General features: G+C 38.8%; 1 protein-coding gene across 2 annotated transcripts in view; it reads right to left on the bottom strand.

The window, feature by feature from the left end:
* ZDHHC15 (zinc finger DHHC-type containing 15) overlaps window positions 1-27,973 on the bottom strand; it is a 135,538-nt gene that overhangs the window by 22,551 nt on the left and 85,014 nt on the right. For both annotated transcript variants that reach the window (XM_008064993.1, XM_008064992.2), the window contains one exon: window positions 27,664-27,767. In XM_008064993.1, the coding sequence (XP_008063184.1) occupies window positions 27,664-27,767 (104 nt within the window). The remainder of the gene's footprint in view (window positions 1-27,663; window positions 27,768-27,973) is intronic.

Raw genomic sequence — 27,973 nt, 5'->3', positions numbered from 1 at the left:
AAATAGAACAAACGATTATACAATTTGCAAGGAATAAGAAAAGATGCCAAATAGTCAAAGCAATCCTAAAAAAGAAAAACAAATTTGGAGGCATCACACTTCTTGCTTTTAAAGTTATATTATAAAAAGCTATAGTAATCAAGACAGTATAGTACTGGCATTAAAAGAGACACACAGACCAATGGAACAGAGGGGAGAACCCAGAAATAAACTCAAGTATATACAGTCAACTAATATTTGACAAAAATGCCATGAATACACGGTAGGTAAAGGATAGTCTCTTAACAAATGGTGTTGGGACAACTGGATATCCACAAGGAAAATAATAAAATCAGATTGTTTTCTTATACTATACACAAAAATTAACTAAAAAAACCTATATCTGAGACCTGAAACTGTAAGACCCCTAGAAAGAGACATAGAAGAAAAGTTCTTTGACATTGGTCTTGGCAATAATTTTGGATAAGACACCAAAAACACAGGCAAAAAAATGCAAAATTAAACAAGGGGGGCTATATCAAACTAAAAACCTTCTGCAAAGAAAAATAATCAACAGAATAAAAATGCAGAATAAACTGGAGACTTCCAGTTCCAAAATGGTGGCGTAGATGCAAGTAGGTTTAACTCCACTCCCCTCACTAAATAAAACAAACAAAAATATACAGTGCTAAGATTACACCAGCAATATCCCAGAAACCAAATATGAGAATGAATTTGTTCCCAGTGCCACAGAGAAGTAAACAAACTCTGAGTACACAGTAAGAGAACTGGACTCCCATATACAGGACACACTTCCCTTGAATCTGCTTGGCACCAGGCATGTGGAAAATTTCCCCATGACTCATTTATTCTACACTAGAAAAAGTGAGATCAAGGTAGACATCTTAATCTTGAGTTCCCTGGTTGGAGATCTGTCCTTGCTTCAACCCAAGGGAAGCCTTGAGAATGTCTGAAGGAAGAAATATTCCCGAGGACAGCCAGATACAAAGTGGGGAGGCAGGACTACCATACAGCCCTGGAAACTCTGTTCTTTAAGTTAGCTAAAGAAAACACCAAATCAGAGTGGTTGTTCAGCAGCACCACTGTAGGAGATATGGTCCACGGGTCTCCTGTCATGAACTACTGGACAACTTTCCCACAATGCCAGGATAACTTCTCTTGGACTTTCCCTGTATGAGATGGGCAGCACTCCCCTTGTTTACTAGAGCCAAAGCAAACCTGAGCTTAAGGCACCATCTAGTACTAAAACGTAGGCAGCAATCTAGCAGGAAGAAACAATTTCAACAGGTGAATTACAAAGAACCACTAAGCAAACATATCTAATAAAACTCAAAACAAGACAGAAATAAAAGACTAAAATAAATAAATAATCTACCAATACAAACACATGGAAGCACATCCACAAGAAACAACAGCAAACAGGGAACCATGACATGCCCAAATAAACAATGCAAGAAACCAGTGACTGACCCTACAGAGACAGTGATATTTGAGCTCTCTGACCAAGAATTCAAAATGGCAGCTTTATGGAAACTCAGTGATCTCCAAGATAATACAGAAAAACAATTCAGAAATGTATCAGATAAATTTAGTAAAAATTTAAATAATAAAAATACCCTGGAATTTTGGAACTGAGAAATACATTTGCTGAACTGAAAAATTCATTAGATGCTCTCCACAACAGAATGCATCAGGCAAAGGAAAGAATCAAGTGAACTCAAAGACAAGCTATTTGAATATACATGGTCAGGTCAGGTGCAGTGTCTTATGCCTGTAATCCCGGTACTTTGGGAGGCCAAGGCAGGAGAATCTCTTGAGCCTAGGAGTTCAAAACCAGCTTGGGCAATATAGCAAGACTTTGCTTCTATTTTTTTAAATAAATTTTTTTTAAAAAACTAAAATACACAATCAGAAGAGGAAAAAAATAAAAAAAGACTTTCTGTCTCCTGTAGCTGAGCACTGAGCTTGTCTGTCTCCACTGTTTTTCACCTCCTACTGTCCAGAAAACCCAGGTGGCTCTGCTCTGGCATCTGTCTCCCTGTGGGCTGCAGGCATTGGAAGATCCATAGGGAGGATGCTGGGATATCTGGAAGACAGGAGATGTCAGAAATCAAGGACTTACAGATAATAACTTGAGTCTGAAGAATGAAGAACCAGGGCAAGATGGCAATGGAATTGTTCAGAGTGTGTGAGTCTCTGCATGGGTTAATGTGCATAAGGATGAATCTATGTGCATGCATGTGTACAAGTGGGTAAGTGAATGTCTGACTGAAGGGGGGCACAAGAACAAGCACCCAGGGCTCCCCTGAAGAAGTGGCTGCCATCAACCACTGCTCTGAATTGTGCCCTCCTCTCCCCCGCACAGGAATATCCACCATTCTTGGGGCATTGCTTAGGAAGAGATGGCAGAGATCAGCTGCATCTAGGCATCTGGCACCTGGCCTGACACACCACCTGGGGCTACAGGTCGAGCACCAGCAGAGGGGACTGGGGAGAAAGCACGAGGAGATATTTGGAGCTAAGTCCTGCCAGAGAAGATGTAGGCCACTGCCATTTTCTGCGTCCCATAACCAGGGCAGAGATGTGCTTTAGTATGCTCATTACTGAGCAGCCTGCATCCTGAGACTGATGGGCGAGTTCTGCATCCTTCTGGGATCAATCATCCTTGACACAGAGAGGATACCCCAGGTGCATGACACCAGGAGAGACAGTCCCAGGGCAGAATTCCAGATGCCCCACCTCCTACACTGGACCATTTACAAGACAGTGTGTTCAATGGGAGCAGGAGCCTTAGCAACAGACAAGTAGGGGTGAGTTGTGAACTAATCCATTCCCCTTTCCCCAGCAGTCCATGGGACATCTGACTCATGGATAGTAGCCTAATTCACCAGCATGGAGAGGTCTGAACACAGGTAGAGCTACCACAAAAAGTTCCCCTTGACTGCACAAAGAGCAAGGGAGAGATCTGCAGTGGTAAGCCAAAAGTGGTGGTGATTGGGACATGCCAGTAAAAAGGAACCTGACATTCCAGAAATGGCCACAAGGGGTAGTGCAAGACACAAAAAGTTTTTGTTTTTGCTTTTGGCGGTTCTCTCTATATGTATCTTTTTCATGTGTCTGTATTCTGATTTGATTTGTCGCTTTTTCTTTCTCTTTTTTTGTGTATGGGTATAGTTGAGGGTGAGTATATCCTCTTTCTTTCTTTTAGTATATTAATCTGTTTGTTTGCTTGCCTGTTTGTTTTCCTTTTCCTTCTCCATTCTCTTTATTTTCCTTTCTTCTCCCTTCTTTCTTTCTCTTTTCATATACTTTCTCTTATATCATTTTAGTTAGAGATGATATACATATGCTGTCACCACATGGACATACTGTGAGGTGGTGAGAATTGGGTACCGGGGGCCCACACCCCAGTCAGTGAGTACTGTGAACTACAGGTAGCCTCTGAACCTTAGCTCCCCCAATTACACCTTGATCAAATCTCAAAACTGCAAAAAGAGCACAGCCCTCCGCCCCCAGCCCAGCTTCAAAACTGAACAAATCTAGAGGCTCTATCTAGGGAAGAATAGAGATTTGAGCAAACAGAAATGAAAGCTATCTCTCTCTCACTGAGCAATGGATTTAAAGAGGTAAAAAAGGAAAAAATCATCACAAATGATGAAGAATCAATGGAAGAACACAAGTACCCACCAGAACCCTGGAAAGACAGCACCTGAGAAAATAGACTTTGGAACTCAAACAATGAATAGCCCCCAAAATGACTGGTCTCAAACCACAAATCCATCAAGGATTTGTAAAAATGAATTTGGAAAAATGAGGATGAGTAAAAATGAAGAAAGTTAAGAAGAAAGAACAAAAGAGCTGATAACTGAGATGATGGGAATAAAGATCACAGTGAACAAAATAAATAAACTGACAAGCATGGAAAGCAGAATTGACTAAGCAGCAGAAAGAATCTCAGAGCTTGAAGACGAAAATATGGAACTAATCCAAACTGTTATAAACAAAGAAAAGAAGCTAAAAAGATGGAACAAGCCTCTAAGAGATGTGTGATTATTTTAAGAGGTCAAACTTATACCTGATCAGCATACCTGAGGCTGAAAGAGAGGCAAAGAACACCTTGGAACAAACATTCCATAAGGTTATCCAAGAAAACTTCCCTCATCTCATCAGATATGTGACCATCCCAATAAGCAATTCAGATAACCCCGCAAGGCATCAAGTGAGAAGATCAACTCTCAGACACATAGTAATTTGCTTATACAAAGTAGGTATAAAAAATTCCTAAAGGCAGCAAGAGAGAAAGCTCAGACTACCTACCAGGGAAGACCAATTAGAATAGCAGCAGACTTATCTACAGAAACAATACAAGCTAGAAGAGGCTGGAGTCTAATCTTCAAAGTTCTCAAAGATAATCAATTCCAGCCAAAAATTTCCTACCCAGCTAAGCTAAGCTTCATCAGTAATGGAGAATTAAAATCCTTCCCAGACACTCAATCCCTAAGAGATTATGCTGCTTTGAGGCCTGCTCTACAGGAGATGCTTAAGAAGGTAAAAAAAACAACAACAACAACCATGCACTTCCCATCAGGAATATGCAAAAACCAATAAAGAATACAGAGTGACCATAAACTTGAAAACACACACATACATCAACCCAAAAGTTAAAAGAAAACAAACAAAGAAACTCCATAAGAGCCTCATGATCTGGGCTCAGTGGCTCAGTCTGTAATCCCAGCACTTTGGGAGGCCAAGGCAAGAGGATTGCCTGAGCCTGTGGGTTCCAGACCCACCCGGGCAACTTGGTGAGACCTCATCTCTATAATAAACCAAAAATTAGCAAGGCATGGTAGCATGTGCCTGTAGTTCCAGCTACTAGGAAGGCTGAGGTGGAAGGATAGCAGGAACCCAGCAGGTTGAGGCTGTGGTGGCTGGGAGTGTGCCACTGCCCTCCAGCCTGGGTGACAGAGTGAGACTCCAACTCAAAAAAAAAAGAGCCTCATGAAAGGGATAAACTCACATTTTGATAGTCAGCCTGAACGTGAATGGACTAAATGCACCACTGAAAACACAGAATGGAAAACTGGATAAAAAAGCAAGATCCAACAATATGCTGCATCCAGGAAACACATCTCACTACAAAGTACACCCACAGACTAAAAGTTAGAGGATAGAAAACAAACTTTCAGGTGAATAGAAAACAAAAGAAGGCAAGAGTCACAATTTCAATATTAGACAAAACAACTTTCTTGCTATTAAAAATTTTTAAATATATGGAAGGACACTACATAATAATAAAAGGTTCAATCTATCAACAAGAAATATCTATCCTAAATATATATGCACCCAACACAGGAGCACCAGGATTTGTAAAGTAACTACTAAGTAAACTAAAAATGGATATTGACACTAATATTATGATAAATGGGGACGTAAATACCCCACTAACAACCCTAGATAGATCATCAAGGCAAAAAATCAATAAGATTTGGAGTCTTAACTTGACACTTGACCAAATGGACTTAACAGATACCCAAGAACATTCTACCCAACAATCACAGGATATACATTATATATATCACCACATGGAACATACTTCAAGATTTACCTCATCATTGGCCATAAATCAAGCATAAGCAAATTCCGTAAGAATAAAATACTATGATGCACCTTCTCAGACCACAGTGGAATGAAAATAAACATTGCCACCAACAAGATCCATCCAAAACACACACAGACATGGACACTGAATAGCATAATGCTGAACAACTCCTGGGCAGACACAGAAATACAAACAGAAGTTGAAAGATTCTTGGAAACAAATGAAAACAAAGACATATCTTACCAAAATCTCTGGGGTGCCATGAGATCAATACTAACAGGGGAATTTACAACTCTATAAACACACATCGAGAAAATAGAAAGATTATGAGTCAACAACCTAACAAATCACCTAAAGTACCTGGAGAGGCAAGACCACCAAAACCCTAACTTCAGTAGAAGACTCCAGATCACCAAAGTAAAAGTTCAAATATGGGACAGAGAAAACAAAAATATCATAGAAAAAAAATCAATGAAATAAAGATAGTTCTTTGAAAGGATAAACAAGATTTACAGTCCCCTAACCAGATTTACCAAGAATAAGAGAGAAAAAGGTCAAATAAACACAATTAGAAAGGCAAAAGACAAGTCACAAGTGATCCTGAATAAGTATATAAGATTGTCAGAAATTACTATGCACATGTGTATGGAAACAAATTTGAAAACCCAAATGAAAACGGGGATTTTGTGACATCAGATAATCTCTCAAGGTTGAAACAAGAAGAAACTGAGACACTAAATAGACCAATAACAATTCAGGAAATTGACTCCACCATAAGAAAACTACCTACAAAAAAAAGCCCTCAACCAGATGACTCTCCACTGGAATTCTACAAAACATACAAGGAAGAGCTGATATCAATCCTATTGAAAGTATTCTAGACAACCAAGAAAGACAGAACTCTCCCTATTTCATTATATGAAGTTAACATCAGACTGATACCTAAACCTAGCAAAGACACAACAAAGAAAGAGAACTACATGTCAAAATCCCTGAAGAACACAGATGCAAAAATTCTCAACAAGATTCTAGGAAATCAGATCCAACAACAACACATCTAAAAAATTATCCATCATGGCCAAGTAGGCTTTATCCCCAGGATGCAGGGCTGGTTCAAAATCCACAAGACCATAAATGCAATTCAATATATCAACAGATGTAAAAACACGAATAACATGATTATATCATTAGACACATAAAAGACTTTTGACAAAACCCAGCATCCATTCTTGATAAAAACCCTTGAACACCTAGACATAGAGGGTACATATCTCAAAATAGTAAGGACCATCTATGATAAACCCACAGCCAACATATTACGAAATGGACAGCAATTGGAAGCACTTCCCCTAAAAGCTGATACAATAAAAGGCTGCCCACTCTCACCTCTCCTGTTTAAAATAGTGTTGGAAGTCTTAGCTACAGCAATCAGACAAGAGAAGGAAATCAGGGGTATTCAAGTAAAAAAGAAGCTAAGCTATCTTTCTTTGCAGACAATATGATCCTATACCTGAAAAACTCAAGGGAATCTGTCAAAAACCTCCTTGCAATGATGAGTGACTTTGACAAAGGCTCAGGTTATAAAATCAATGTGCAAAAGACAGTCACATTTTTATGCACTAGCAAACAGGCAGAGAACCAAATAAAAAGTACAATCCCATTCACAATAGCCACAAAAAATGAAATGTCTTGGCATCTTCCTAAACAGAGAAGTCAAAGACCTTTACAATGAAAACTACAAAACTCTGCTCAAAGAAATCAAAGAAGACACAAACAAATGGAAAAATATTCCATGCTCATGGATTGGAAGAATCAACATTGTTAAGATGTCCATCCTACCCAAGGCAATCTACAGAATTAATGCAATACCCATTAAATTATCATCATCATTCTTCTCAGATCTGGAAACAATTCAGAAATTCATCTGGAAACAAAAATGTGCATGAATAGTCAAAACAATCCTCAGCAAAGGAAACAAAGCACAAGGTATCACACTTCCAGTTTTTAAACTTTATTATAAAGCTACCATAATCAAAACAGCCTGGTATTGGTACAAGAACAGGCATATAGACCAATGAAGCAGGATAGAGATTCTGGAAGCAAAACATCAATTTCCAGTATGACCTCAGTGGAAAACAGTGTGGTGATTCCTAGAAGAACTACAAATTGACCTACCATATGACCCAGCAATTCCCCTTCTGGGAATATACCTAGATGAACTCAAATTATTCTACAAAGAAGATACCTGCACATGCATGTTTATTGCAGCACAATTAATAACAGCAAAAACATGGAACCAAACGTGCTGCCCACTGAAAGTGGACTGGATAAAAAAATATGGTACATATACACAATGGAATATTATATAGCCATAAAGAAGGACAAAACTATGGAGTTTGCAGCAACTTGGATGGATTTAGAGTCTATCATACTCAGTGATCTACCATGGAAACAAATAACTGAGTACTATAAGTTTTCACTCATAAGTGGACCCTGAAAACCTATCATAATACTACAAAAAAGGGATTGGTAGTAGTGAATATTGCTAGAGGAGGGGGGAATATAACATCATAAGGGTACCCGATCCTAAACTAGGCAAAGTAAGGACCATTGGGAGGTCCAAACTTCACCTGTACATAGACCATTTATGTACCCAATCCTGACTTGTACTCCACATCTTTAAAATAAAAAAGAAATTTAAATAAATAAACAAATAAGAATAAAAAGGAGAAAAATGCCTACAAGATATAGAAAATTACCTCAAAATACCACACTTAAGAATTATTGATGTGCAAGAGGGAGTTGAGCAATGAAAGGGGTAGAAACCTTATTCAAAGAAATAATAACAGAAACATTTACAAAACTTGAGAGAGAAATATCTGTGTATAAGAGGATCATAGAAAAATCAAACAGATTTGGCTCAAATAAGACTATCTGAAGGCATTTAATAAATTCTCAAAAATCAAGGACAAAGAGAGAATCCTAAATACAGCAAGAGAAAAAAAGCAAGGAACATATAAACTAGCTCCAATAAATCTGTTAACAGACTTCTCAGCAGAAACCATACAGGCCAGGAGGGAGTGGAATGCAATTTTCTAATTACTAAAAAACAAATAACAAACAAACAAACAAATAAAAACAGTCTGATGATACAATGCTGAGATAACCTGAAGGCTGTGGCTCTGTGGTGATATGGGAATTGAGGCACAAAAAACTCAAGTCACTTGCTCAAGTCCCATAGCTTATGCGATTCACAGAGGAGATCCAAGATGGTCACCATGGAGCAGTAGATCAGTGCCTCTCTTGCTGAGCAAGACAGAGAGTAGGGACACAACTGACAAAAGAAGGAGACACCCCGAACAGTTTAAAATGGGTGAAGCACCCTACACCTAGCAAAAGTCTCTTTGAACATATAGATACTAGAAAGCATGGTGGATGCTGGAATCCAGGCTTTCCATTCCCTGCTATGAACCAAGCTTGCATAGGCACTGAAGTCCTTCCCTGTGAATAAGAGTTGGTGAGTAATCCTGAGACACTTTGGGTATGCCCCCCTTTCCCAGCCCTGCGTGAGTCATTGGTCCCATGTGGGAGGAGTCCTGGACAGGGCACAGTGGTGGGCAACCAGAGCCCAAGCAGAACAGGAAGAAAAAAAAAAACCCTGTTCAGACAGCCGCTGAGAGCATGCCTTCTGCCAGTGGAGCCTGGAGTACAAAATCGCTCTTAGACACCTGTGGGGATCATGCCTTCTGCCAGCAGAGCCTGGGGAACAAGCCCATGCTAGAACAGCCAACAAGAGCTTTGCCTTCTGCCAGTGGAGCCTGGCGGCGAGCTCCCAGGCTGGAAAAGCTCACCTGCAGATTGAACTCAGTTTGTACCCACCACCAACATTTGCAGCCAACATCCCCACCAGATCAGGAAGAATCAACTTCCAGCCCCACACGCCCAAAGAGTGGATCTCCCAATGGCAGGTAACTTGCTCTCTTTCAAGTGCTGCGTGTGGACTTGAACAGGGAGAGAGCAACATGAAAGACACCTGAAGCCTTTCCTGGTGGGAAGGCTTCTGGGCTGCAAACTGCAAACAGCAGATGTGGGCCCATTCCCCGACCCACTCCCCACAGAGTGCTTGAAACAAGATCTGAAAACCAACCCAACTGGGTTAACAGCAGGAGAGAAACACAGTAGCAAATAAGCCTTTTCACAGGGTGGAGCCTGAGGCAGGTGTGAGTTACCCCCCTCCATTGAGTGATCTATATTGAAAGGACCTTGGAACAGAGAATCATTGACTAGCTTCAGAGCAACAAAACCAAAGAGGAAAGATAGAGAGGGAAGAGAGACGTGTTACAAATGAGGACAGATTAATGAAAAACTATAGGCAAGCTTCAGAGTCTTAAAGAGACAGTGCCTGAAAAAGCAGCTATTAGAGCACAAACAATGGAAGCATCTCCAGAATGACCTGCCCCGAAAACAGTCACAGAAATCAGAGTTTGGATGGCTAAAATAAATATAGAGAACCACAAGAAACTAGAAGCAAAACTCACTGAAGTTGTACAGGAAGTAAAAACATAGTTGGTCAATTGCAGAAAGGCCCATTCTGAAATAATGGAAATGAAGAACGTCATCCTGGAACTTAAAAACAGTAATAAGCATAGAAAGCAGGATGAGTCAGGCAGAGGAAAAAATCTCAGAACTTGAGGACCAAAATATGAAACTAACCCAGCTGTTAAAAACAGAAAAAGGCTCAAAAAGAAGGCACAGAGCCTCCAAGAGACATGAGACTATTTCAAGAACCCAAATCCATGCCTGATTGGTATCCCTGATGCAGAAAGAAAAACTGAGAAGACTATGGAACAAGCATTCCATGAGGTAATTCATGAAAACTTTCCACTTCTTGTTAAAGAGGTGACCATTCAAGTGCAAGATATTCAAGGAACCCTTGCAAGGTATCACATTAGAAGAACATCCCGAAGACACATAGTAATCTGCCTCCACAAAGTAAGCATGAAAAAAAATTCCTAAAAGCAGCAAGAGAAAAAGTCAGACCACATACAGGGGGACACCCATCAGAATCACTCCACACTTTCTGTGGAAATACTAGAAGCCATAAGGGAATAGAGACCCATCTTTAATATTCTTAAAGATAAGCAATTCCAGCCAAGCATTTCCTACCCTGTCAGGCTAAGCTTTAGCAGTGACAGAGAATTAAAATTCTTCCCAGACATCCAATCCCTAAGAGAATATGCCGCCTCTAGACCAGCCCTTCAGGAGATGCTTAAGAAAGTGTTGAAAACAGAAAAAAAAAGAATGATCATACCCATCACAAAAGTACAGGCAAGCACAGAGTTAACAGAGCATGCAGAGCACTCACAAAACTGAAAATACACACATATACAAATATGAAAGTAAAAAGGAAGTAAAGCAACCTCCTAAGAGCCCTATGTCAGGGATAAACTCTCACATTTCAATAATTCATTTGAACATGGATGAACTGAATGCACCACTGAAGAGGCACAGAATGGCAAACCAAACAAAGAAGCATGATCCAGTGGTCTGCTGCCTCCAGGAAACTCATCTCACTACAAAGGACACCCACAGGCTCAAAATAAAAGACTGGAAAATGATTTTTCAGGCAAATGGAAAACAGAAGAGAGCAGGGATAGCACTATTCTGATATCAGACAAAGCAGACTTCAAACCATCAAAAGTTAAAAAGGACACAGAAGGACACTACATAAAGATACAAGGCTCCATCTACCAGCAAGAACTATCCATCTTAAACATATATGTACCCAACACAGGAGCACCTGGTTTTATAAAACAACTGTTAAGTAAACTAAGAGAGGACACTGACATTCACACAATCATAGTTGGAGACCTAAATACTCCACTAACAGCCCTAGACAGATCATCAAGTCAAAAAACTAACAAGAGATTTGGAGCCTTAACTCTATGCTTGATCAAATGGATTTAATCTATTGAACACTCCACACAGCATCTACAGAGTATACATTCTGCTCATCAGCACATGAAACATATTCTAAGTTCAAGCACATTCTTGGACATAAATCAAGCACGAACAAATTTCAAAAGATTGAAATAACATCTTTCATCTTCTCAGATCACTGTGGAATAAAAATAAATATTGCCATCAACAAGATCCCCCCAAAACACATAAAGATATGAACAACAGCAAACATGTATTGAATGACTTCTGGGTCAACACAAAAAGACAGAAATAAAAAAAATTCCTGGAAATAAACAAAAACAAAGACACATCTTACCAGAATCTCTAGGATTCCATGAAATCAGTGTTAAGTGGAATTTCACAGCATTGCATGCTCACATCAAGAAAACAGAAAGATCACAAGTAAACAACCTAACATCACACCTAACAGAGCTGGAAAGGCAAGATCATATAAATCCTAATTTCAGTAGAAAAATCCAGATCACTAGGATAAACTCACAATTGCAGAATATAGAAGAACAAAATGTCATAGAAAGAATTAACTAGAAAAAACCTGGTTCTTTGAAAAAGATAAATAAAATTGATGTATTCTTGGCCAGATTGACAGAGAGATGTTTCTGAAGAAGAGAAGAGAAGAAAGTCCAAATAAACACAATTAGAAGTGAAAAAGGCAAAGTCACAACTGACACTGAAGAAATTGAAAAGATTATCATGGATTACTATGACTATCTGTAAAGTAGAAAATTTAAAAGAAATGGAGGACTTTCTGACATCACACAACCTCCCAAGGTTGAAAGAAGAAGAAATTGAAACTCTAAACAGAGCAATAACAATCCAAGAAATTGACTCACTAATAAGAAACTTCCCTACCAAAAAAAAAAAAAAAAAGCCCTGGACCAGATGGCTTCCCTGCTGAATTTTAAAGACATACAAGGAAGAGCTGATACCAATCTTATTGAAAGTATTCCAGGCACTGAGAAAGATATAATTCTCCCTATATCATTTTATGAAGGGAACATCACACTTATACCCAAACCTGGCCAAGATCCAACAAGGAAAGAGAATTACATGCCAAGCTCCTTGATGAACATAGATGTAAAAAGTCTCAACAAGATTCTAGCAAATTGGAACCAACAACACATCACAAGGATCATCCACCATGACAAGGTGAGCTTCATTCCTGTGATGCAGGGCTGGTGCAACATTCACAAGACCATAAATATAATTCAGTACATTAACAGAGGTAAAATTAAGAACCATATTATTATCTCATAAGACACAGAAAAAGCACTCAACAAAATCCAGCATCCCTTATTGATAAAAACCCCTGAGCACCTAGCCATAGAAGGAACATTCCTGAAAACAATAAGAGCCATCTATGATAAACCCACAGCCAACATTTTGCTCAATGGGCAGAAATTAGAAGTATTCCCCTTGAGAATGGGAACTAAACAAAGATGCCCACCCTCACCCGTCTTATTCAACATGCCAGAAGTCCTTGCAAGAGCAATCAGGGCAAGAGAAGGAAATCAGGGGTATTCAAATACAAAAAGAGGAAGTTAAGCTATCCTTCTTTGCAGATGATATGATTCTATACCTAGAAACCCTAGAGAATCTGTCAAAAGCCTCCTCACACTGGTAAATGACTTTAGTAGTCTTGGTTTACAAAATCAACATGCAAAAGACAGTTGCATTTCAACATCCAGCAACAAGCAGGTGGAGAACCAAATAAAAGCACAACTGCATTCATAATAGCCACCAAAAATGAAATGACTTGGCATCCACCTTACCAGAGAAGTGAAAGACCTTTACAATTAGAACTACAAAATGCTGCTCAAAGAAATCAAGGATGCCACAATCAAATTAAAAAAAAATTCCATGCTCATGGCTTGAAAGATTCTATATTGTCAAGATATCCATCCTTCCCAAGGCAGTCTACAGATTCAATGCAATACCCATCAAACTGCCAACATCATTTTTCACAGACCTGGAAACAACAATACAGAAATTTATAGGGAAACAGAAAAGAGCACGAATAACCAAAACAATCCTTGGCAAAAGGAACAAAGCAGGAGGTACCACACTTCCAGACTTTAAACTTTATTACAAAGCTACAGGAACCAAGACAGCCTGGTATTGGTACAGGAATAGGCACACAGACCAATGGAACAGGACAGAGATTCCAAAAGTAAAAACACAGTTTCTCAGCCAACTCATCTTTGCAAAGTCACCAATAACAATCATTGGTGAAAGGAGACCATATTTAGCAAATGGTGCAGTGAAAACTGGTCAGTCACATGCAGATGAATGAAACTGGAACTCTACTCAACACCATATACAAAAATCAACTCTGGTTCAAACCTAAACATAAAATGTCAAACTTTAAGAATCCTAGAAGACATACAAATGGCTCACAGGTGTATGACAAAATATTCAACAACATTAATCATCATTGAGATGCAAAACAAAATGACAGTGAGATATCATTTTACCCCACTTAAAATGGCTTTTTCAAACAGACAGGAAATAATGGATGCTGGCAAAGATATGAAAGGGAATCTTTGTACACAATTGATGAGAACGTAAATTAGTATAGCCACTATGGAAAACTGTATGCAATATCCTGCAAAAATGAAAAATAGAGCTACCATATAATCCAGCAATTCTATCAAGGGTATATACATATCTAAAAGAAAGAAAATCAATATATCAAAGAGATATTTGTATTCCAATGTTTATTGCAGCACTGAATAGATTCCATATTTTATTACAGCTAAAATATGGAATCATTAACAGATGAATGGACAAATAAAATGTATATAGACACAGTAGAAAATTACTTATTTATAAAAAGATCGAAATTCTGTCATTTGCAGCAACATGGGTGGAACAGAAGGTCATTATGTTAAGGAAATCAGCCAAGCACAAAAAGAACAAATATTGCATGCTCTTGCTTACATGTGGGAGATACAAAGGTGTATCTCATGAAAACAGAGAGTAGGTTGGTGGTTACCAGAGGCCAAGAAGGAAAGAGAGAAGGGGAGGATAAAGACAAGTTGATTAATTGGTATAAATATGCAGTTAAATAGACTAAATAAGACCACATGTTTGATAGATGAATAGGTTGACTATAGTTTTCTAAAAAAATTATTATTTATTTAAACTTATTCATTTATTATAAAGATGTGGGGTACAATTAAGGGTTAGGTATATAAACACCAATCACGCAGGTACCCTTGTTGATGAGGGATGCCCCTCCCTCCCCTAGCAGTTTCCCTCAATTGCCAATCCCACCCCCCTCCACTGACAGTTTTCCATTACAACCAATCGCTTTCTTACAGCATTATAATTGTTCAAAGTCACCTTATGAGTGAGAACATATGGAACGCTGTTCTTTGTTTCTGTGACAAACCACTGAGTATGATCGACTCCAAATCCATCCAAGTTGCTGCAAAGTCCATATGTTTGTCCTTCTTTATGATTGCATAATATTCCATTGTGTATATGTACCACATTTTTTTATCCAGTTCAGCTTCAATGGGCAACAGGGTTGGTTCCATGATTTTGCTATTGTGAATAGAGCTGCAACAAACATATGTGTGCAGGTATATTTTTCTAGAAATATTTGAGTTCCTCCAGGTATATTCCCAATAAAGGAATGGCTGGGTCATAAGGAAGGTCAATTTCTAGTTCTTTCAGAAATCGCCACACTGTCTTCCAAAGAGGTTGTACTAGTCTGCATTCCCACCACTAGTGTAGAAGTGTTCCTTTTTCTCCACATCCTCACCAGGATCTGTTGTTGTTTGTTTTATTAATGATGGCCATTCTTACAGATATTAGGTGGTATCTCAATGTGGTTTGGATTTGCATTTCTCTGATGATGAGTGAGGCCGAGCACTTTTTCATGTGTCTGTTGGCTGCCTGTATATCTTCTTTTGAGAAATGTCTATTCATGTCTTTGCCCAGTTTTTAAAGGTGTTGTTTGTGGTTTTTCCTTTTGGTGCATTTTAGTTCCTTGTAGATCCTGGATGTTAGGCCTTTGTCAGATATAGAGTTGTCAAATATTTTTTCCCATTCTGTGGGATGTCTCCTGCTCTCTTGATGGTTTCTTTTGCTTTGCAGAAGCTCGTTAATTTGATGAGGTCCCACATGTCTATCTTATTTCTTCAGGTATTGGCCTTTAGGGTTCTGAATAGGAATTGGTTGCCAATTCCAATTTCCTTAAGGGTGTCTCCTGCGCTTTCTAAGATTCTTATAGTTTGAGGTTTTGCATTGAGGTCTTTGATCCATTTAGAGTTAATTTTTGTGTATGGTGATAGATAGGGGTCCTGTTTCAATCTTCTGCATGTTGTTAGCCAGTTTTCCCAGCACCATTTACTGAATAGGTTCTCCTCTCCTCAGTGGTTGTTGAACGCTTTGTCAAAGATGACTTGGTTGAGGAATTGAGGCTTCGCTTCCAGAATCTCTATCCTCTTCCATTGGTCTATATGCCTGTTCTTGTACCAATACCAGGCTGTTTTGATTACTGTAGCCTTATAGTAAAGTTTGAAGTCTGGAAGTATGATACCTTCTGCTTTATTTCTTTTGCTAAGGATTGTTTTGGTTATTCGTGGTCATTTATGTTTCCATATAAATTTCTGCATTGTCACTTCCAGGTCTGAGAAGGATGATGTTGGTAACTTAATGGATATTGCGTTGAATCTGTAGATTGTCTTTGGTAGGATGGACATCTTAACAATGTTGATTCTTCCTATCCATGAGCATGGAATATTTTTCCATTTCTTTGTGTCTTCTTAGATTTCTTGAGCAGTGTTTTGTAATTCTCTTTGTAAAGGTCTTTCACTTCCCTGGTTAGGAAGATGCCAAGGTATTTCATTTTTTGGTGGCTATTGTGAATGGGATTGTGCTTTTTATTTGGGTCTCTGCCTGCTTCTTGTTGGTGTATAGGAATGCAACTGTCTTTTGCACATTCATTTTGTACCCTGAGACTTTGTCAAAGTCCTTTATCAGTGCAAGCAGGTTTTTGACAGATTCTCTTGGATTTTCAAGGTGTAGGATCACATCATCAGCAAAGAGGGAAAACTTGACTTCCTCTTTTCCTAGTTGGATACCCCTGATGTCCTTCTCTTGTCTAACTGCCCAAGCTAGAACTTCCGACACAATATCGAACAAGAGGGGTGAAAGTGGGCAGCCTTGTCTTGTTCCAGTTTTCAGGGGAAATGTTTCTAGTTTCTGTCCATTTAGCAATGTGTTAGCTGTGAGTTTGTCGTAGATGGCCCTTACTAGTTTTATGTATACCTATACCTAGGTGTTTGAGGGTTTTTATCAAGAAGGGATGCTGGATTTTATCCAAAGCTTTTTTTGCATCTAACGAGATAATCATGTGGTTCTTGTTTTTATATCTGTTGATGTATTTGATGACATTTATGGTCTTGTGAATATTGGACCACCCCTGCATCCTGGGGATGAAGCCTACTTGGTCATGGCGGATGATCTTTGAGGTGTGTTTTTGGATCTGATTTGCTAGAATCTTGCTGAGGATTTTTGCATCTATGTTCGTAAGATATATTGGCCTGTAGTTCTCTTTCTTTGTTGGATCTTTACCCTGTTTGGGTTTCAGTGTGCTGTGAATTTTGTAAAATGATTTGGGGAGAATTCCATCTTTCTCAGTTGCCTGGAATACATTCAGTCAAATTGGCATCGGCTCCTCCTTGTACATTTTGTAGAATTCTGCAGGAAAGTCATCTGGTCCAGGGCTTTTTTTAAAGGTAGTTTTTGTATGACAGAGTAAATTCCCTGGATTGTTATTGGTCTATTTAGTGTCTCAATGTCTTCTTGTTTTAACCTGGGAAGGCTGTGTGATGTCAGAAAGTCCTCCATTTCATCTAGGTTATCAAGTTTGTTTCCATATAGGTGTACATAGTAATCTCTGATAATTCTTTGTATTTCTTTGGGGTCAGTTGTGATTTGATCTTTTGTATTTCTGATGGTGTTTATTTGGGCTTCTTTCCCCCTCTTTTTCTGGTTCATTCTGGCTGGAGGCCCATCAATCTTGTGAAATCTTTCAAAGAACCAGCTTTTTTTTGTTTGATGTTTTCTATGGTATTTTTGTCGACTATGTCCCATATTTGGGCTCTTATTTTGGTGATTTGGATTCTTCTGCTAAAGTTAGGGTTTTGGTGGTCTTCTCTTTCCAGCTCCCTTAGGTGATTTGTTAGGCTCTCCACTTGTGATCTTTCCATTTTCTTGATGTGTGCTCCTAGAGATATAAATTCCCCTCTGAGAACTGATTTCATCACATTCCATAGGTTTTGGTGAGATATTTCTCCATTTTTGTTTGTTTCCAGGAATCTTTCAATTTCTTCTGATTTCAGTGTTAACCCATTCGTTGTTCAGCATCATGGTGTCTAGTGTCCATGTCTTTGTGGGCTTTGGGGAAATGTTGGTTTTGATATTTATTTTTAGTCCACTGTGGTCTGAGAATGTGCGTGGCAAGATTTCAACCTTATGGAACTTGTTTATGCTTGATTTATGGCCAAGGACGTGATCGATCATGGAGTATGTTCCGTGTGGTAATGAGTAGAAAGTATATTTTGTGGTTGTTGGGTGGAATAATCTATAGGTATGTACTAAGTCCATTTGGTCATGTGTCAAGTTTAGGTTCTGGATCTCCTTGTTGATTTTTTGCCTCGATGATCTATCTAGGGCTGTCAGTGGGGTATTTAAGTCCCCTGCTATAATAGTGTTAGAATCAATATCTTTTTTGAGTTTATTTAGTAGTTGCTTCATAAATGCTGGTGCTCCTGTGTTGGGTGCATATATGTTTATGATGGATATTCCTTGTTGATGGATTGAAACTTTTATCATTATGTAGTATCCTTTTGTATCTTTTTAAATTTTTGATAGCTTAAAGGTTGCTTTGTCTGATATTAAGTTTGAAACTCCTACCTTCTTTTGTGGTCCATTTGCCTGGAAATTCGTTTTCCATCCTTTAACTTTGAGTCTGCGTGCATCCCTTGTGGCGAGATGGTCTCCTGGATGCAGCAAATAATGGGATCATGGTTTCTTATCCAATCCGCCATTCTGTGCCTTTTCAGTGGTGCATTTAGTCCGTTCACATTCAGGCTGATTATTGAAATGTGATTGCTTATCCCTGTCATGAGGTTTTTATAAAGTTTTTTTCTGTTTGCTTCTTTTCTTTTGGCTTTTATTAGTGTATGCATGTGTTTTCAAGTTTCTTGTTGTGCTGTATTTTCTGTTGATTCTGTGCTCTGGTGTTCTCTTGGGAAGTGTGTAGTGCTTCTTTTTTTCTTTCCTCTGTGCTTAATACCTTTAAGTGTCTCCTGTAGAGCTGGTCTGGAAGCTGCATAATCCCTTAGGGATTGGATGTCTGGGAAGGATTTTAATTCTCCATCATTGATGAAGCTGAGCTTGGCTGGATAGGAAACTCTTGGTTTAAATTGCTTACCTTTGAGGTTTTTGAATATAGGGCTCCAGTCCCTTCTTGCTTGTAGTGTTTCTGCTGATAGGTCTGCTGCTATTCTGATTGGTTTTCTCTGGTAGGTAGTCTGACCTTTCTCTCTTGCTGCCTTTAGTATCTTTTCTTTTGTGCCTACTTTGTGTAGGTGAATTACTATGTTTCTAGGGGTTGGTCTTCTCTTTTGATGTCTTGTGGGGGTTCTCTGTATCTCTTGTGCTTGGCTCATCACATCTCTGGTGAGATGGGGAAAGTTTTCTTGGATTACCTCCTGGAATACTTGTTCCACGTTGTTCTCATTTTCCCTTTCTTCTTCTGGGATAACAATCAGGCATAGGTTAGGCCTCTTGATATAATCATACATCTCTTGTAGGCTTTGTTCCTTCTTTCTGAGTCTTTTTTTGTGATGTTTTTTAAAGATCGGGTTAATTCCATGTTGTGGTCTTCAAATTCTGAGATTCATTCTTCAGCTAGATTGATTCTGCTTTCCATGCTTGTCATCTTGTTATTTATTTCCTGGATGAAGTTTTTTATTGCCAGAATCTCTGTTACAAGTTCTTTCAGTGTTGCATCTTGTCTTTCTTGAGTCTTATTCACTCTTTCCAACCATTCCCTGATCCCTGTCGTATTTTGGGGCCAGTTGTTGGTGACTTCCATTGTTTGGGCATCAAGGTCTGATTTCTCAGGGGTTTTGTCTTTGTTAGACTTGAAATTGCCTGAGGTCTTCCTTTGACTTTTCCTCATTTGTGACAGATAGCTTGTTTTTTTTTTTCTTCTTTAGTTCTGTTATTCAGTGTCAGTGGGAGAGGCTTTCCCTTCTGATGTTTGCTCAGTCCTCTACTCTTCCTTCATCCGGACTCTGGATTTGTTCTATTTTGAAATAGGATGGTGGATGGGAAGTTTTGCTGTCTCTTGTAGTTTTTGAAATCTGAGTAATGTGGGGGATGGGGTGCTAGGAGTCAGATGCTACTTGCAACTTAAAATATTCACTTATTATGGTATGTTTTCCCTGAGATTCACTCCCCACCACCATTCTATATGTTTCTGCAAAGAAGAAACCAATCCACACCACAAAACAATCTGCAACAATAACCAAGCAAGACAAAGCAAACCCCAACAACAGAAAAACCCCAAGAAAACTAAACACACACACGCCTAGTACGAAGTAAATAGAGAAGAAAGACAAAAAGACTTAAGGGGGAGAATAAGGAAAAAGAAAATAAAGAGAGAGAAAAAAAGAAAAGAATAAAAGGGGGGGTGGATTCAGGTGGAACCCGCACACCTCACACATATATTGACACATCCCTTAAATTATAAAAAATGAATACAAAAAACCCCCAAAAGAACAAAAGAGGAAAACCATCAGCAAAATCAAAAGATGAACACTCAATCATTCACATACACACACAGAGAATGACAAATAAAAGCAGAAAGAAACGGAGAACGAAAAGGGAAAAAAATTTGGAAGGCGATGCAGGTCAAAGCCTCACATACACATTCATGTACAAAGGAATAATATTTTAAAAATACATGAACTAACAAACAGAAAATTTTTAAAATTAAAAAATAATTGAAAATTTGAAAAAACAAAAAAGAACAAAACAAAAAACAAAGACAAAAAAGCCTGTCCTCTTTTGGCAGGCTCTGTAGTTGATCCTCTAATCAGATCTCTCCTGCAGAGTCACCTCTTTCACTCTCTCCTCGGGAGTGGAGCAGGGAAGGAGGAGGGGCAGTGGAGGTGGGTGGGGCTGCAGTCCTCCCCTCTCACTCTCCTATGGTCAGGGGGAGCTCTCTGTTGGGGATGTACAGGATAGTCTCTTCCCCAGGTATGTACTCTCACAAGGTTGCCCCAGGCAGGCCTGTCCTGGAATGGGCTTCTCCTATTGCAACTGATGTCCAGGCTTTGTCTGGGTTTGTCCGTCTCAGTCGTGGCCCAGCTGTGTGCATCTGACGTTCAGAGGATTGCTGGGGAGGAGGGGGTTTGGGTGAGCCCAGACTCACCACTGATCTCTTTGGAGTTCTTCCCCATCCTTTTCTGGCCACACCCTTTATCCCATGGCTGGATCAGGGTAGGGGGTGGGGCATCTGGAACTCAGCACTCTCAGGTCTCTCTGAAGTTTGTGCTCTCAGAATATTTCCTTGGGACCACAATCCAGTCCTGAGTAGTTGATCTGCCATTCACAGAGACTGGATCTCTGGGCTGTGTCCACAGCCCCTTCTAGTGCCTTGTTAGGTCTCTCTCCTATTTAAATGGTAAGGGAGTGCCTGGAGCAATTGTTTGTGTGTTGCTTAGGCAACAAGTTGGGGGCTGGGGGGTGGGGAGCTGGGTGAAGCAGTGCAAATCTCTGCCTGGAAAATGGCTGTGGTGGGAGGCTTCTCACCAGGCATATATTCCTCTCTCCGGATTCCCCAGATGCTCTCTCTCCAAAAGTCAAATCCTGCACTCCAGCAGGTCCGGTATGCCAGGTGATGGTGTTCCCCAGGTGCCAGGTGCTGGGAATCAGCTGAATTCAGCAGGCTTTTCTCAGGCGCATTCCTGCAGGCAGCAGAAGTTTCTGTGCCATACTTGGGAGCTGAGCTCTAATTTCAGTGGGAGTTTGCATTTGCCCTCAGAGGGGGCACCGGGGTGCATGCAGCCGAGTATCCCCTCAGATGGACTTTCATGCTCCCACCAGCGCCTGTCTACTCACATGGAGAGTCTTTATTGTCACTTGCCTCCACTGAGATTTTTACAGCCTGACCTGTCAGCTGCCATCATAAGCTCAACTATAGTTAACAATACTCTATTGTACATTTCAAAATAGCTCAAAGAGATAATTCACATGTTCCTAGTATAAAGATAAATATTTAAGGTGATGGATATCCTAGTTACCCTAATTTGATCTTTACATATTATATGAATGTATCAAAATATATCTTCCCCCAAAATATGTACATCTACTATATATCAATTAAAAAATTGTTTAAACGTCAGTGCAATTTCAGGTTGATGGATTTTTTGGATTAATAATGTTAAGTAATTATAGTTTTCTCATAGTGGTACATCCAAAAATTAAAAAAATCTTTTTATTGATTTATTTTAGAGACGAGGCCTCACCAAGTTGTCCAGGCTGGCCTCAAACCCCAGGCTCAAGCATTCTTCTTGCCTCTGCCCCCCATTATATTGCAATTAAAGGCGTGAGCCACCACGCCCCAGCTCAAAAACTTTTTAAAAAGAAAAAGCAAACTAGAATTTTAAAATCTTTTATTTTATTTTATATATATTTTAAAGAACTTTAAAATCTTAAAAAACTGAAAATGCAACCTACGAATGGGATGAATATTTGTGAGTAATAAATCTGATAAGGGGTTAATATCCAAAATATGTAAGGAGTTCACTTAACTCAACAGTAAACAAACAAACACAAAATAAATAAGTAGATTAAAAAATGGGTAAAGGACCTGAATAGACATTTTTCCAACAAAGACATAAAAATGACCCAGTGGTATATGAAAAGATGCTCAACATGACTAATCACCAGGGAAATGCAAATCGAAACCACTATGAGATATCACCTCCCACCTGTTAGATTGACTACTATCAAAGAGACAAAAAATAATAAGTGTTCATGAAAATGTGGAGAAAAAGAATCCTCATACACTATTGGTGAATATGTAAGTTAGTACAGCCCTTATAGTATGGAAGGTACCCAAAAAATTAAAAGTAGAACTGCAATATGATCCAGAAATCCCTCTTCTGGGATTGACATAATTCCTGACATCATTTTTAAAAAGAAGTTAAGTTCAATGCACATGTAATTTTGACTTACAGCACATTTTCCAGGAATCTAAGTTGTTGAAAGTGCAAGAACTGTTTGTATATGACCAATCATGCACAGAAAATGAGGGCAACTGAGGATAACAGAATCTTCTGGGTACATACCCAAAGGAAATGAAATCATCACCTCATAGAGATATCTGCACTCCTATATTCATCATAGCATTATTCACAGTAGCCAAAATATCAAAACAGTGGAAGTGCCCACTGATTTTATTAAGTTTTAAAAATGAAGGCAATCTTGTCATTTGCAAAAACAAGGATCAATCTGGAGGACATCATGATATAATGATATAAGACAGACACTGAAAGATACTACATAATTTCTCTTACATGTGGAGTCTAAAAAAAGAGTCAAATACATAGAAACAGAGAATAGAACAGTGGCAGAGGCAGGCGGGGGTGTCAGGGGAGGTGTAGGGTAAAATGTACAAAGTAAGCAGTTACGTAGGATGAATAAATCTAGAGATTTAAAGTATTACATGGGGACTATAGTTAATCATACTGTATACTATGAATTCTTGTAAGAGAGTAGATTTTAGGTACTTTTATCACAAAAAAGGTAACTGTGAGACAATGTATATGTTAAATTGCTTACCTGTAGTAATTTGAAATAATGAAATGAAATTTATTTATTTGTATTTCAAAAATCATGTTGTATACCTTAAATTTTTACAATAAAAACAAACAAATAGATACACACCCATGTTAAAATAAACAGAGTTACTCCTCTGCAAATAAAAAAAGCCATGGCTCTGCTGCTGGAGTCTCTGCCATTGTCTCTGTTAAGTTTACTGCTTAGGAAATATTGAATGTGACTACCTCCTCAGTATTTCCAGGGATGCTGCATCTCAAATAAATGTCCATGATCAAAGAGTGCAGCAACTAATTTGAAAGAGGTGATGGCTGAAAAATTCACAGGCTTTGCTACCTGCTGAAACAATAAAAGGATATAGATAATTCAAAAAGGCACCAGAGCCATAAAAATTTTAAAAATTGAGAAATCAACTGTACAAGAAAATATTAAGAAACTAGGATTACTTCCTCTCACCTCAGAAGACTCTTTATGGGTTTCACATACAGGCAGGCTCTGACTCACAGCAGTTTGCATTTAATAATCACCCTGATGATTATACCCAACTTATTTTTGATACTTATGACAGGCATGGTCATAGATGCGACCCATCCAGATTGGAGGAAATGAATTCCAATTTAAACAGAACAAAAACAACTATATATCTATATCTATATCTATATCTATATGTACGTCTATGTCTACATCTACGTCTACGTCTACGTCTACATCTACATCTACATCTATATCTATATCTTAGTTGGAGTCTCCGTCACCCAGGCTGGAGTGCAGTGGCACACTCATGGCCACCCCAGTGTCAACCTGCTGGGCTCTGGCGATCCTTCTGCCTCAGCCTTCCAAGTAGCTAGAACTACAGGCGCACGCTACCATGCCCAGCTAATTTTTTTTTTTTTTTGGATTTATTGTAGAGACGAGGTCTCACCAAATTGCCCGGGTAGGTCTTGAACCTGCGAGCTCAGACAATCCACTCTGACCTCCCAAAGTGCTGAGATTACAGGCTGAGCCACTGAGTCTGGCCAAAAATAGGTATATTGTAATCTCTCCTTTTTATTAAGTAAGCTACAGGATACTTAATAATGAACAAAACGAGCAACAGAACAGACATCTCTGGATCATTTTCTCAAAAAGCGAAAATGTAGCCCCTGGTCTCTCAAAAGTCTTTAAAACAATGCCTGTTAAATTTCCTCAGAAAACTACGTGGCCTGTACACTGTGGATTTGTACATTTTTCTATGCATTTGTACATTAATTAAATATCTTACTTTAAAAATCACATCAGAGAAGCCTGTTTAAATTCCTTATTTCATAGAGATATTTCTTTACCTAGAAATTTGCTTTACTAAAATAAGGAAAGGATTTAAAAGAAGATACTGCTTTATATAGTTCCTGACTATAATATTACATTCTTACCTAACAGGTTACTTGAACCATATTTTAGTATTTTATATACATTTAAGAATATTTTACACTATGCAATGTACATCATTTATAGTAAACTAAATATTATATTTTGGGCTAGGAACAAAACTCTGACATCATTCCTAAAAGAAATTAAGTTCAACACACATATATAATTTCACCTTATAGCACCTTTCCCAGGAACCTAAGTTGTTGAAAGTGTCAGAACTGTTTATATATCATCAGTTATGTATAGAAAATAGGGGCAACTGAGTAAAACAGAATCAACTGGACAATTAGTACAGTATGAGAACTTGTTTTAAATAACAGCACAGTTTTCTAATAGCTAAAATTGTTTAATATTGGAATGTGTTATAAGAGAGGCTTGTGGAATCTCCTTTACTAAACTTAAAAAAATCCCTCTGCTATCAGAGATGGTATAGTGGTCTTGCTAAAGTTAAAGGCGCGTGTAGTCAATGATTTTATGATTTATGTAAGAAGCAGTTGAATGCTTTAGATAACAAGATAGCATGCAATCACAGCACTGTGTCTCATATGTTTTTGTCCAAAGGAGAGACATAGCATTGTAATGGAAGAAAACCCCCAGGATTTGGAATCAAGATACCTTACTTTTAAGTCCAAGCACTGCCTCCTTCTTGCTATGTGATCTTGGATAAGTTACTTAACATCTCTGAATCTTTGTTTCTTCTATTATAAAATGGGGATTATATTAATAACAATGCCTACTTAACCTGACAGTTGTGAGGGTCAAAAGTATGAAGAAAAACTATAAGAAAGTACTTTGTAAATGATAACAATACACACTAATTTTTATGACTTAATGCTTTTTAAAAAGTCTGAAATTAAAGACTACTTAAAAAATAACATTTTATTATGTGGTGCTACATTAATACTTAAAGTATTCCACTTGCCAACACAAAGTTCTGATATAAATAGTTTTCTTACATTGTTGAGTTAATTCAAGTCAGGTTAAGACATAATAAGTCTCTAATTTCTATTAAAATGTTTTTTTTAAATAGCAAAATAAGAGTTTGCATTACTGCTATAAATAAAAGTCTGTTCAAAGAGTAAAGGCTGAAGGAAGGTAGGTCAAAATATAGTCAGTTTTTCTTTTTTTTTGAGTTGAAGTCTCACTGTGTCACGCAGACTAGAGTGCAGTGGCCCACTCACGGCCACTGCAGCCTCGACCTGCTGGGCTCTGACAATCCTTCCGTCTCAGCCTTCCAAGTAGCGGGAACTACAGGCGCATGCTACCATGCCCAGCTAATTTTTGATTTATTGTAGAGATGAGGTCTTGCCAAATTGCCCGGGTGGGTCTCGAACTCGCAGACTCAGGCAATCTACTCACCTCAGCTTCCCAAAGTGCTGGGATTACAGGCTGATTCAATAGTCAGCAGGAGGAGGTAAGGGAGTTAGTTGCTTGTATTGTAAGTTCTTTGGACTTGGGCAAAAACTATTTTGTTTTGTTATTAGGGATTTGGGACTGTTTTGTTTTCCTTATTCCTAGTAACATGCTTTCTTTAAAAGTAGACTTCCAGGTAGAGAATCTGGGCCTGGATAATCTAACTGGATACCAGTTTAGAAAGGCTTGCTCTCCACCTCTGCTCCCACCTTGATGCCTTTCTACATCCTCATTCAGTCTCCTTCACCCCAGATACAGTTTGTTACTACTTGGAGTTCCTACTCAAAGTTGCTGCCAGCTACTGCATTATTGGAACCAGTAGCTAAAAACTACTCTCTAATGGCTGGTATTAGCAACATAAGCAACCGTTGGAGTCATAGAAGTAGGCTAGCAACAGGTGAAGATAAAGAATATGGCTGGCAATGGAGATATATGAAATGAGAACTTAACTTTTATTTATTTTATTTTATTTTTAAAGATGTGGGGTACAATTCAGGGTTAGGTATACAAATGTTCATTATGCAGGTACCCTTGTTGATGAGGTGTACTCCTCTCTCCCCTGGCAGTTTCCCTCAACTGCCAATCCCACCCCTCCTCCCCTGGCAGTTTTCCACTACTGCCAATCCCTTTCTTGTAGTATTATGATAATTGAGAACTAAACTTTTAAGTCTCAAGATGATCCAATGATCTGGTGGGAGAAAGTTGGAAGGGCAAAGTTCTGCTTCTTTATGTTTCCTTCGTCCCTCTACCTTTTAGAAAGGTACACTACGTGCATATATAGGCTTGACCCCATTACTGTCTCTTTTTTTAGTGTATTTAAACATTCTAAAAGAGAATGAGTATAAGATTATAAAGAAAATTTAACCAATGTGAATGGAGCAGGGTAGAGAAAGGTGAACTGTTGCTTACTGATTGAATTAAAGCTTTGCACTCAAGCAAAATATGAGTGACCACCTGGCAGGATTGTTTACAAACATACATAGCACTGTTTATTATGTTTCCTGATTTATTGATTCATTATATAAATCTTGGTGTGACCAAGCTGGTAAGGAGCCTCCCAAACTGTCATCTAATCCTACAAAAGCTACCCATGTTTACTAAACAAATCTGGCTATATTTGCCCTTCTCCATCCACTTCTAAGAAGCAGTTGAACGCTTTAGATAACAAGATAGCATGCATTCACAGCACTGTGTCTCATATGTTCTTGTCCAAAGGAGAGACATAGCATTGTATTGGAAGAAAACTCCCAGGATTTGGCAATTATAAGGTTGACATACTTATAAAATATTTTTGGATACTATTTATTCGCTACTTTACATTAGGTTTATTAACATGGACTTCATAGTGCTTGATCTCCTGAGTGGAGAAAAGACTTCCTTCTGAGCTTGCTTACCTCGGTTGTCATCCTCATTGTCTTCCCAGGGTTCTTCATTTGCTAGCAGTGGGTTCTGCGACTCATTCATAGACCTCATAGGAAAGGAGTGTCCATCACCAGGGCTGGTGGGAAAAGAAAGGCAGAGAGCTATTACAACAAACACAGACTTTTTGTGACGGTAATAATCCTCTTAAAAATAGGATGCAGGAGTTGGGCTCGGTGGCTCAGCCTGTAATCCCGCGCCTTTGGGAGGCTGAGGTGAGTGGATTGCCCGAGCCCGCGGGTTCGAGACCCGCCTGGGCAGCAAGACCTCATCTCTACAATAAAT

This window comes from Carlito syrichta, unplaced genomic scaffold, assembly GCF_000164805.1.
Source record: "Carlito syrichta isolate Samal-C Ts95f unplaced genomic scaffold, Tarsius_syrichta-2.0.1 Scaffold308124, whole genome shotgun sequence".
Lineage (NCBI taxonomy): Eukaryota > Metazoa > Chordata > Mammalia > Primates > Tarsiidae > Carlito > Carlito syrichta.
Note: the sequence above shows the minus strand (reverse complement) of the source record. Positions and strands in the feature narration are given on the sequence as shown.